The sequence below is a fragment of the Aplysia californica genome, unplaced genomic scaffold, assembly GCF_000002075.1.
Source record: "Aplysia californica isolate F4 #8 unplaced genomic scaffold, AplCal3.0 scaffold00057, whole genome shotgun sequence".
Taxonomy (NCBI): domain Eukaryota; kingdom Metazoa; phylum Mollusca; class Gastropoda; order Aplysiida; family Aplysiidae; genus Aplysia; species Aplysia californica.
In genome coordinates, this window is record NW_004797327.1 from 1,623,192 (window position 1) to 1,635,691 (window position 12,500).

The 12,500-nt window shown below is 41.5% G+C and overlaps 2 protein-coding genes across 3 annotated transcripts in view; one reads left to right on the forward strand and one right to left on the reverse strand.

Moving 5' to 3' along the window:
* LOC101858841 (probable glutathione S-transferase 7) overlaps positions 1–7,183 on the reverse strand; it is a gene marked incomplete in the record, with an annotated part of 12,484 nt that extends 5,301 nt beyond the window's left edge. The window contains 3 exon segments of one of the 2 annotated variants that reach the window (XM_005093082.2): positions 1,503–1,595; positions 4,895–5,042; positions 7,068–7,183. In XM_005093082.2, coding sequence (XP_005093139.2) covers positions 1,503–1,595; positions 4,895–5,033 — 232 coding nt within the window. 2 annotated transcript variants of the gene reach the window in all.
* Positions 7,184–9,598: 2,415 nt separating this feature from the next.
* Positions 9,599–12,500, forward strand: part of LOC101859081 (uncharacterized protein K02A2.6-like) — an 11,346-nt gene continuing 8,444 nt past the window's right edge. Inside the window, exon 1 of the mRNA XM_005093083.1 lies at positions 9,599–9,688. Within this exon, the coding sequence (XP_005093140.1) occupies positions 9,599–9,688 (90 nt within the window). The remainder of the gene's footprint in view (positions 9,689–12,500) is intronic.

A 12,500-nucleotide genomic window follows, 5' to 3' on the forward strand; every position in this document is an offset into this window, starting at 1 on the left:
CCCCCCTCTCCTTTAAATATAAAGAAGGAAAGCTCACAAATCGAGACGAACAGAAAGAACGCTGGAAGGAGCATTTCAATGAGCTACTGAACAGATCAAGGCCAGAAAAACAGTTTGACATTCCACCAGCAGAGATTGATCTGGAGGTCAGGGAAGAAAAGCCCAGTTTAGAAGATATCAAGGAGGCGATAAGACACAAGAAAGCAGGAAAGGCGGCCAGCCCAGATGGAATTCCCCCAGAAGTTCTCAAGGCAGATATCGACACTGCGGCAGGGATTCTTTACGGAAGAAATGGAAATGGATTGGGCACACCCTGAGGAGACCCCCGACAAGCATTATCAGACATTCTTTGACGTGGAATCCACAAGGAAAACGTAAGAAAGGAAGAACAGAGATGACATGGAGGCGAGCGGTACAAACGGAAATGGAAAAGGTGGGGACATCATGGAAACAGCTAGAAAAGGATGCACAGGACAGGCTTCGCTGAAGAAATGTTGTTCATGGTCTATGATCCTCAGGAAGTTAAAAGGGGTGAGAGAGAGAGAGGGAGAGAGAGAGAGAAAGAGAGAGAGAGAGAGAGAGAGAGAGAGAGAGAGACTAGCAAAATTAAAATTCATTTAAACTCCTTCTGAATATTTAGCCAAATATAATTAAAATAACAACCTGAAATGAAACTTCATGAAAAAAATCATTCAACTCAACATATGTTACTTCTTTTTTGTGATTTGGCTACACACATCCGATCGTTGACCGTTTTTAAGTCACAAACGAATTCATCGAATCGTGCCACGATGGAGACTAATCTGGTTTTCCCTGACTTAATTTGCTAAACAGTGTGCATGTGGTAACAGTTTTGACATAACGACATAACAGAAATAACTTGGAAATCGACCGTTTGCTCACAGGGTCGCTTAGTGACTGCTCCTTGCCGGAGAAACCCGTGACATGAGTGAAATCACTTTTTATATAGTGGCGTTCAAAAGAAACTTGAAAATATAATCACCCAATCATCGTGTTAAAGCTTTGCACTACCCACTCATGCAACATACCAATTTAAAGCTAAATAAATTCTGCATCATCTGACACATATATTCCATCTGTGTTGAGAGTCGTCCGAGTTATGGTCACTCAAAACTGACCTTTAAAAATTTGACTAGGCAAAATTGTGCGAAATCAATTAAACTAAAAAGTGGCTTCGCACCAACATTGGTGAATAAATATCATAATATTAATCGAGAAAAAGTATGTACAACAAAATACAGGTCTGGTTATGCAGGGGAGATAATACCTCCCAAAATACTATTGCAATTTAATATCCAGACTAAACCCAATTAACTCCCATTTAATTTTACAGAGACCCAACCTGTGCTGAGAGGGATATATAATATACAAGATTCCAGTAGAAAGATCGAAAGACTCGATTTAATATTCTCCTCACTCGGGAATTGAACTCGGGTCTCCTGCGTGCGACAACAAAACGTCTGACTGCTACCCGTACTTACCAAACTCACGAGCCAAGAACGCTGCAATAGCCGTGGATTGTGCGATAAGTTTACCGTCCACCTCCAATGTGGGAGTTTGCCCAAACGGGGTTGCTAGAGTAAAAAAGCAAGGGAAAGCACAGTAATTAGAGTTGTGAAATAGTGTAAGTGCTTATTTGGGCTATTTCATGAAACGAGACCCACGTAACCTGCTGTAAAAAGTATTTAAGCTCTGATTGAGCCATTCTTTATTTTGTGTGTGTGTTTGATTTTTGTTTTAGTAAGCGTATTGCGGCACTTGCAACACAATTAAGTCTTATAAGTGTCCAAAACTAGAGGTGTTACCAGAATGTAACAAACACAAAAAATGAATAACTCACACCAGAGCACCTGCCAACCACCCACAAAAAAGGAGTAAAGAATGGTCATATCACTGCTTAGATTTTTTTTTCAGTAGGTCACCATCTCTGCGTGAAGGGTGTCACTTTTCATGGAATAGCCAATTTGTGTCGCTCATCATGGGCCAACCCTTGCTGAGAGAGATACAACGTTCCAGTATACAGACCGAGATACTCGATAAAATGAGATAGTCTCCTCACTACATCGGGAATGGAATACTGGTCCCCTGCACGCAACAGCAGAGCACATGGCTACTACACTTTCCTCAAATAAACACGAAAGATGAAGAATGGCCCCATCATAGTCATAGCTAATTGGGGTTTTTTTTAACATTGACTTTCTCGGTTGGACCACTCCTTCAAATTCACCAATTGATCTCTCGTTGGATATAACATTCTGTTTGAAGCTGAGTGAAGTAAATCCGGTAGTTGATTAATTTACCTATGAGAATTTTATTGCCAGGACACTCGAAATAAGCATTGTTTATAAAGTTCTCTCACGCGAACGAGACATTTCAATATACACCTCAACAATGACCTCGTATAAATGTACAATCCTGGGGCTTTATTTATTCATTTCAATGAACTCTTTCACGCCCCCGTTGTCATAATTTAGATCTTTTTAGAAGTGGGCATCCGACCCTGCCTGTCAGGGCCCACTTGGACTGAGAAGGATACAACGTCCCAGGAGAAAGACCGAGATGTTATATAAACATTTTCCCAACTTGGAATCGGACTCGGGTCTTCTGCGTGTATCAGCGAGGTGCCTAACCACTACATCACAGACACCATTCCTTCATATCAACACAACGCACAAGTGAATGAACATACATACAAAGAATCTATGTTCTTTGGACTAACGCTAGCTCATATAAATATTTTTAAAAAAAATTTTTTTTACTGATTCTAGATGGGTAATTTGATTAACAATGGCAAACAAAGAATCATTCATAACAAATACATAATTATAAATACATGCATGATACATTAATACAGAGATTGGGGTACAGAAAAGTGGGAAGACATGGAATAACATCAAGAGGCTAGCCCAGGATAAAGAAAGGGGGAAAGTGTATGTCCGTGGCCTATATCCTAGTGCAAGGTGAGAAAGGCAATGATGATGATGATGATGATGATGATGATGATGCATACATAAATATACAATATGACACCAACACAGAGCAATTTCACAGCCGTGTCATTGGTGGTCGCCAATGTCAGCAGCTTCCTGTTTGTTGAGCAAGGGTTGTCACACCCAAGTGGCCACACTTCTGATCCCCGTGTCACCGACACCTGCTTGACTTTTCTCTTGAGTCTAAACAAACTATTTATTACTTAGTCACCTGAGCCCTCACATTCATACTATCATAGTGAAATCGGTAATGATATACATATTATTTTATAGACATATTATTTCCTGTTTGGGGAGAAACAAAAAGAAATCAACTCACGCCAAACAGGTTTTATATTATAACACTAGAGCTCGCAGCAGTGACGCCACACGTGTCAGACATGGGGAGCCTTCGTACCCTCATCGGTAGAGCCGGCGCGCTTTTCCCTTTCGTCAACCCGCAGCCACCTCCCGAATCGTCAGCCACCCCCCAACCTTTGACACGGGTCAAACTTCCATCTATTTATAGATAGTTACCGGAACATGTATAGGTGAAGTGATGTGCCGTGATAGTCGCGATATATTATTTATTGAGATTGTTTTGGTCTCTCTTTACTCATCACCACGAGAATTTCTTGAAGTTTTTCCCTGGACTCTGCCTTTACTAAAATCTCGAATCTAGATATAGATCTAGAGTTGTAATCTAGTGGCAGGTTGCAGATTTCTGTTGTTATCCAGTACATTCAAGAGATTAAATAAATTGGACTAGACTCTAGTAGTAGACTCTTCTACTTCTACTTCTAAACCTTCGAGATTACAAAGGCCAAGCCTAGGCTTGTAGGGACTCGTTTTGTTAAAAGTGTTGTTTAACACAAAGTCTAAGAAGTTAGCAAACCTAACACATTGTTTTCTAACGAAATGAAGCTTAAATTGACTTTATATTGTCAATAAGAGATCAAGTTTAATCACCTAATCATTTAAGTAAGGAAGTGGCTATCCTCGCCCAAGGTGAGAATAAAAACCCTACGATTGACCTCTCACCACGGGTGAGACTTGCCAGCGTTGGCTATTCTCACCCAGTGTGAAACAAGACCTGTTTTTCCTAATTTCGAAATGCTTTCTATCGGTGTGGATGATCAAACTGACAAAAGCAAAGAAAAAAATGACGTTATAGCACAAAAGTAAGCTAATTTGATCGTCTACAAAGATGCTATGGTTCTTTCACTTTTCGAATCGACCGAACTACGCGAGTCGCCATTTTGTTTTGCCCGAAAGTTCTCGCAAGATCTACTCCTCCCCCTTCTCTCTCTCTCTCTCTCTCTCTCTCTCTCTCTCTCTCTCTCTCTCTCTCTGTAGGCAATTTATTAAATCTGCAACCTGCAATTAGATTACAACTAACATCAATTAAATTCGTGTGGTGCAGATGAGTAAAGAGAGACCAAAACAATCTCTCTATTGCGACTATCATTGCACATCACTACGCCTAATACATGTTCCGGTAGATTTAACTACCTATAAATAGATGGAAGTTTGACCCGTGTCAAAGGTTGGGGGTGGCTGACGATTCGGGAGGTGGCTGCGGGTTGACGAAAGGGAAAAGCGCAGAGCCGGCGTGCCGCCATTTACATGAACAATCTGAGCCCCCACCCCGTTTCCCACGGGCTCTAGTATATTAACACCACCCTGTCCCCATATTTTTTAGTACTAGCTTGTAGATTTCCTGCTTAGACCTCCGAGGCGCCTCCACGTTAGTCTCGAAAAGTACTCACCCGTCTGTTGAAATGCGCATGTCTTGCTCTTGAGGCTCAATGTCCAAAAATCGGCACAGACAGCCCCCATTCGTCGCTCACGTGGGTACATCAAAGCTACGAACTCTAGTGCTAAATATAACCTCTTTGACTCACCCTTTTTGTAATTGGGCCACTCTTCGCGTGAGAACCGTAAATCCTCATATTCCTTCCCGGCAGCCGCCAGCACTAGTCTGGACAGCTCAGCCCGGCCCTTCACATTGAAATAATTCAATTTCAGTTTTGAGTCCGCCATGATTTTGATCTGAAAATAGCAGTCTCAGTTTTAGAGAAAGTGTGGGATCGAGTGGGTGGTGGGCGGATGTCCTGGTGTGGCTTGCTCCTTCACTCCTTTCAAATGTGTATCTTCCTTATTATCTCTTCCTTCTCCTTTACGTTATGCCTGGAATGTTACTCTCAAATAAAACCTCTAAGCTTCAGCATTCATGTGACCCAAATACGTTGCAAGTGCTGCAAAACTCTTACTAAAACGAAACCAGAAAGTGTGGTGGGGTAAGGAATGTGAAAAACAAAAGAATCCAATAAATCCCTCAACTTCCACGATTGTCAAAGAACAGTGTGAGGTTTGTGCAGAAGCCAGACTCTGATAAGGCCAAGCTCAGTCCATGGGAAATTTTGGAAACCTCTCCTTTTTTTCTAAATTTATTTAAAAATTAGATGTTGCACTTGCAACACAATTAGGTCACATAAGTACCGAAAATTAGAGGTGGTACTTCTTGAGAGTAACATACAAAGAAAAGAAGGAGGCTAGATAAGAACGATAAATGTCCGATAGGAAAGAAGGAGCAATCCATACCAGAGCACCTGCCAACCACTCAGTCTCTGAAGATGAAAGCATCTCGCTGGAAATGAAGCGTACATCATTATTTCATGACATTTTATAAAATTAGGACATCGCTGTGGTCATTTCTGCACTATGTTATGTAGGATTTGCACTTCTTTTATGTGCAGACCCGTGTTAAATTCTAAGCGTTTCACGAGAGGCTGAGGGTTTACACACTGGTCTTTACGAAGTACACAGCTAATATCAGACGCATATACAGCAACTTATTTGGGGTTTTTTAACGCTCGTGTGTATACCCGTGGTTATCTTGGCAATGGAAATGACACTTTCTAAAGTGGAGTTCTGATATGTCATCCTTGAGCCCCATTGCTGTATGGTTTGGATGGGGAGGAGGCATAATAAGCTTATGTGCAGACCTGCCACTCCCTGAAATCTAAAAACCCCACAAAACGCCATTGCAAGAAACAGGTGATCGAAATCGGCAACCTCGGGATGCTTGAGATTTGGGGCAAAAAAGGGGGAGAACTCGATTAAATAGAGATGAGTAGCAGGTACGATGCGTATAGTATGGTAAATCTGAGAATGAACAGCTTTAGAGCTGAGGGACACGCTGAGGAAAACAGAGAGCCGAGAGCAGTTGAGGAGATTTGTTGTCTTCTGTCAGAGGCGACCCAACGGACGACAAATCTACGGGAGCAGAAGAAGAAGATAGAATAAGAAGAGTAGACCTAACCTATTTATAACGATGATCCCTTGCATAGAGATACATAAAGCTAAAGCCCTAACACACGGCTCAAGTGTTCGTTTGTCAGTTTGTTTGTTTGTTTGTTTGTCTTTGTTACCCCCGTCACCCATGTAGGGTAAAAGCAGGCAGTAGACTGGCGTCAAAAATCGCCGCCGTTTACTTTTATAATACTGTCCAAACATACCATGTCCTCACATCTGATTACTAATTTCAGTTTTTCTCTTCAACTCTTTCAGGACACACTTGTCCGACCAGCACAGACCAAAGGCAATATTGAGACATATTTCAAATTATCATACACACTGTACGTTCCATAGCAAGCATGTTGTTGTCTACCGTTTTAAGTCAAAAATAAACAAACAAACAAACAAACAAAAAAACAAACAAATTGAAAAATCTGTACGAATAAGGAAGCTATGTTTCTCTTTTAAGTGTCCCAAAACAGTGCGCTTTTAAGTGATTTCGGATGGCCGGTATGCAGCCTTAATAACTCGACTCTTCTCGTCTTCCTCACAGGTCCAAAGGCAAAAATCACAGACACATTGACGACGGTTCACTCTTATGATAACACTCCGACATACCGTTATCTCACAACCTAAAACTTACCCCAGCTAGTTTGCTTCAAAATTAACTATCGCTGGACTCCTTCATTTGAAAACGAAAACGACAACAAAGTAAGGCAGCATTCTCAAAGATTAGATCTAGCTGTAAGGAAGTTGTTTCGACAAAGGTAGACCTACCTTCCCGCAGTCTGAGCTTTCGTCTTGTCTCAGAATAGTCAGGTCTGGAGTATCAGGGAGATGTGTTTGCTCAGAGTGAAGATAGCAAATAGGTTGTGAGAAAAGAGACTTTATATCCCTTGAGAATTACGACGCAATTTTTGCTGGGTCACGTAATGCCAGGCACACATTCATACTACCAATCGGATTCGATAGATTGAGTCGGGGCTAGCTAGAATTTGCTTTCATGAAAGGGAAAAAGCTACCATTTTGGCACAACAAATCGTTTGCGACCTTGACAAGCAAACGTGTTTGATTTTGAAGGTCACAGTCGAATTTAGTGTAATTGAGTCATATTGTGCAATACTGGGGTTTTGCTCTATCCCTGGAGGAAAATCATAATAATTACAAGACATCTTTCCAGCCTGATGAAGTGAGGAAAATTCATACAACATACCTCCACCAAGGACACAATTTTGGCCCAATGGCAGGGCTCAAACCCAAGACCCTTCAGTCACAAAGCATAAACGGCGCTTCTGTCTTGCAAACTACTCCAAATCAGTCTTGAGTTCTGTACTCCAAATTATACATCTAGGATATAGAGATCTAGATCTAGTTCTAGCGTCTTGCTCTAAAAAAACTAAGCACCAAATGCGCGCCAAAATTTCGAAAGCTTCAATACAACGAAGTAAACATGTTGCGGGTCTAAACGAACACAACGTGTTGGGGGCGTGACTATACGAAATGTATCTAGAAAAAGTCAATACATTTGAAGTTTCGCCTGAAGTATCGACACTGTGAAGCACATATCCAAACAGAGTTGGATATTGAGATTCTAGTTCTGGAAACAGTAGAAGCAGCTGTCTCACACACACGACGAAGCACGGCCCGAAACGGAAAGGTCCTCAGTAAAATATGAAATGTCTAATGGCAAAGTGAAAACATCCGTGAGCTTCGATTTACAGGTAAAACCATAAACCAGAAAAATCAAAAGGTAGTTTTCGGACTTTGAAAATATGCCCACGTAACCCTTTGTGACAATTCTTAACTGAATCATATTTTTGTGGATTTTTTAGGCAACTGTGTAAAAAATGTATACTGACCTCACAAACGGGCTTAGCTCCATTAAAATAAGATAATGAATCCTATTGGCAGTGTACATCGGGTGTAACATCAAAATTTGAGGGAGCTGGAGAGCCATAGCATGTTTGCGTGTGTGTGTGTGTGTGTGTGTGTGTGTGTGTGTGTGTGTGTGTGTGTATGTGTGTGTGTGTTGGGGGAGGGGGTATGGGGAGAAAGGGGGAGAAGGGGAGGGGAGGGAGTTGATGATGTTTGGGTTTGCTGCGCCAGTTTGTGTCCATGTGTACAGGAAGATTAATTAAATATTTATCTGTATCTGGAGATGAAACCTAGATGTCGTTGTCAATGTCAAATTGGTTTCTTGGTTTGCAGTGAATGGCACAACAATTACAAAAAACCCACACAACGTTGACGCTGGTGGTTGTTTAATTTAGTTTTAATGAGAGTCTTGCGGCACTTTCAACAAAAATAGATAAAGACAACAGATGTTTAATACGAAAGAAGAGGCAAACCACACCAGAGCACCCACTAACCACCCACTCCGGTTGTTGTTGCAGAGGTTGTCATTTAATAATAGAATCGTCACTGCACACAATATTATTTCTGTGCAAAAGTTTTGTTTAAGAGAGTTAGCGTTGCCCATACTGTGTGAAGCAAAACTGTGTGAAGGCAAAACTATCCAAGACGGAAGGTCACCTATTGTCCTCGAAAAAATTGGTTGTCTTAGACAATTGGCCGTCTTGGACAAGGTCATTATAATGCAAAAAAGACAGTAAGTGGGGAGACTGGGGGAATATGGAATTTGTCCTTTGCCGACGATTCTTTTGGGTAGATAGCCTTTAGAGCAGGTTCGACTGTATTTCCATTCAGCATTTCACTCCCCACAGAGTAAAGTTTGTAAAGATAAATCGTTTTACAATCTGCTCCTTTTATAATTGAACAATCCGATGTGGGATATTCAGTTGTGCTTTGAATCTAGTCGGGTGCTCCGTCACAAAAAAATGACACCCTTTTTGACATGTCAGAAAATACATTAAGGCCAAAGTGTATTTATGTCGATGAGTAAGACAGGTCTGTCGTCGTTTTCAGTAATGTAAACTTATTTGGGCCAGGGTTTTTTCAAGTTCAAGTGAGACGTGCCAGTCTGCCGCCTGGGGTCAAAAAAGGGGATCTAAACTGCGTACAGTGTTTTTCAAGGCTGGGTCAAATTACTTTGAAATTACCTGCATGTCAGTCATTCAACGTTGTACGTGTGACTTTTACTTTTACTTTTTAGTTTTGTATTTTTTTTACTTTACTTTTACTTTTCATCCTCTGTTGCCGTTATGCGCCGAGGGGAGATACAGTTTTCTTAGGTATTTCCAGCTCTGCAGCTCTTTTATTTTGGGATATTATAATTTCTCAGGCTCTCCTTGATTCTCTCAATCCATCTTTTGCGTAGTCTACCTCTTCCTTTGCAGCCTGAGTACTTGATGTTACAGACTCTCGAGGCTAGCTGGCTAGGTGATATTCGTAACAGGAGGTCGGACCATTTTATTCCGTTCTATGAAGTGCAGGCGGAAGTCCGTGCCAGAAGTTGCTCTTACTTCTTTATTTTTCCTGTCTCTTCCTGCCATGGTAAGTGTTTTGCGGAGACATTTTTATCTCGCATGCACTGATTTTGTTTTCATGGGTATTACGTAATGCCCTGGTCTGGCACTGGTACCATAATGTTGGTATAAGCACTCAAGTGATAAGCTGTCTCTTGTGTCCCTGGAGATGTTTGGATGAGATAGAAGGGGTGCGAGCTGCTAGATGACGATAATCAGTCCGTTTATTCTCCTGTGTTTTTCTTTATCTGCTGTCGGCTTGTTTGGCCAGACATAGTTCATTATTCTGGAAAAAATTGAAAATCGAATATGCCATGGAGTTTGATGAAGCACATCGAGTGGTCCTTAGCTCATCCTTCTTCTTCAAATATTTATCGATTTAGACAATTAAACTTTTAGTTTTATGATATTGTCCTAAACGAAATAAAGCATCTTTTTCGCTACTCTGAAAACCTCGTATTTTGACTTACGATAAAGATGAATGACGGTGACATAATGAAAATATAAAAGAAAGAAGTGCTAAGTAAGCTTTTTCGTACCATGTACTGGGATAACGAATGTGAAAAACAGAAAAGAATCAAATAATTAATACTCTCAGCGACAGCATTTTTTTTAAACTTCTCCTTTTTTATGTTGGAATCTTTTACACCCCATCGGCACAATTTACGTAATTTAGGAGGCAAGCTTCTGACCTTGCATGTCAGGGCCAACCCAGGGTGAGAAAAATACAACATCCCAGCAAAACGTTTGAGATACTCCATGAAAATTCGGGAATCGAACTCGAGTCTCCCGTGTGAAACGGCGAAGCGCTATAAGTTATAACGCCTCACGAACAGCCGTTTAGATTCCCACCAAGGTCATTTGCACCTTGGTCTTGCATGATACATGTACTAACGTACGGAGCTTCTTTGTCGCACGCAGAAGACCTGGTTCGTTTCCGGTGTGGGTAGAAGTTTTATCGAGTATCTCGGTTTTTCTGCTGAAGAAGTTTTTTTATTTTTGTTTTTGTTGTTGTTTATTGTTGTTGTGGGCTGTTGGTTTTTTGCTTTTATTGTTTGTTTGTTTGTTTTGTTTTTGTTTTTGTTTTTTGTTTTTTGTTGGGGGTTTTTTGTTGTTGTTTTTTTTTTTTTGGGGGGGGGGGTTACTCTGCCTAATTCTATCATCTGGCACTTAAGTGTTTAGAAGTTACGAAAAAAATTTATAGCATTTTGGATTTTGAAATTAGCTGTCTTAGCGTAGAAGCCCGCCTCCTAAATGATCTAAGTTGCGTCAGTGGGGAATAAAACACCCACATGTAAAATACTTTCACACACATACACACACAAACATACACACACACACAAACACACACACACACACATACACACACACACACACACACACACACATACACACTCACACACGCGCGTGACGCGCGCGCGCACGCGCGCACACAGACTAGAACGCATACACACGTTCATTAACACCCTCATAAATACGAGTATGTAATGTGTTTTTTTTCCTCATAGCTTCGTGAGAAGAACAGATAAACATCACTTGCAAGCGGTTTGTTTGAACATGTCGACATATTAGTGGTCATTTAGTGCAATGAACGAGTCAGTCAGTCAGACAGGCAGAAACTACAAAGAATAGAAGAAGAAGAAAAAGAAGAAGAATAAGAAGGAGGAGGAGGAGGAGGAGGAGGAGGAGATCAAGAACAAGAACACGAACAAGAGCAAGAAGAGCCCATCAGCGTCACGCTCTAACCATGGACAATGCTAGATCTAAACGTGCTTATCGTGGGGTTTTTTTATCTTATTTTTTTGTGTGAGTGTGTGTAGATCCTGAAACATCCCAATATCCCCATGATCACCAAGGCGAAGCTCATCAACGCCATTTTCCTTCCAACGCTCACATATTAGTGCCGACATGGTCCCTAACAAAAGCCCTAGAGAGGAAACTGGTCACATGCGAGATGAAATGCTTAAGAAGAGCGGTCAACAAAACAAGAAGAGACAAAATTAAAAATGAAGTCATAAGGGACACCATGGGAGCAACACCAGTCCTACCACACATTGAAAAACAAAAAAGGTCAAGTGGTTCGGACACCTCACGCAGATGCCCTCAAACCATCCAGCTCTGAGAGCATACAACACTAAATATTCTGGATGGAGAGCCAGAGGAAGACCAAGGCGACGATGGAGTGAATCTGTGGCAGACACCCTTAGAGCTCACGGGATGTCCCTCCTACAGGCCACACGACTTGCTGCAGACAGACGCCTGTGTCTCCTCGAGACACCCCAGGGTACAAGCGGAAGAAAAAAGTAAAAGTAAAGTAGTAAGTGTGTAGATCTGGGTCGTGTTTGCAAAAGTCCTTAAGATCGTTTGGAGGCATAATGAAGACAAAAATCTGAAAGCAAAACAAATGTGTAAACAGCTTAGCTGTCTGTGTGTATGTGTGTGTGTGTGTGTGTGTGTGTCTGTACTTGTGTGTGCCTGTATGTGTGTGTGTGTGTATGTGTGTACGTGTGTGTGCGTGTGTGCACTGTGTGTGTGTGTGTGTGTGTGTGTGTGTGTGTGTGTGTGTGTGTGTGTGCGAGCAAAGTTTGACTTAGACGGACGGGTCGATTATTCGACACCTATAAAAAACCATCCGCGACATGTGATGCCGGCATGTACGTATCATGCTCGGAGTTTAACACATTAGAGACTTTGTGATTCTTCCTTTCACTGTCTGAGGAGGAGGAGGTGGAAGAGGTTATCTTGATGGTGGTGGTGGTGGTGATGGTGAATGACGAGGAAGGGT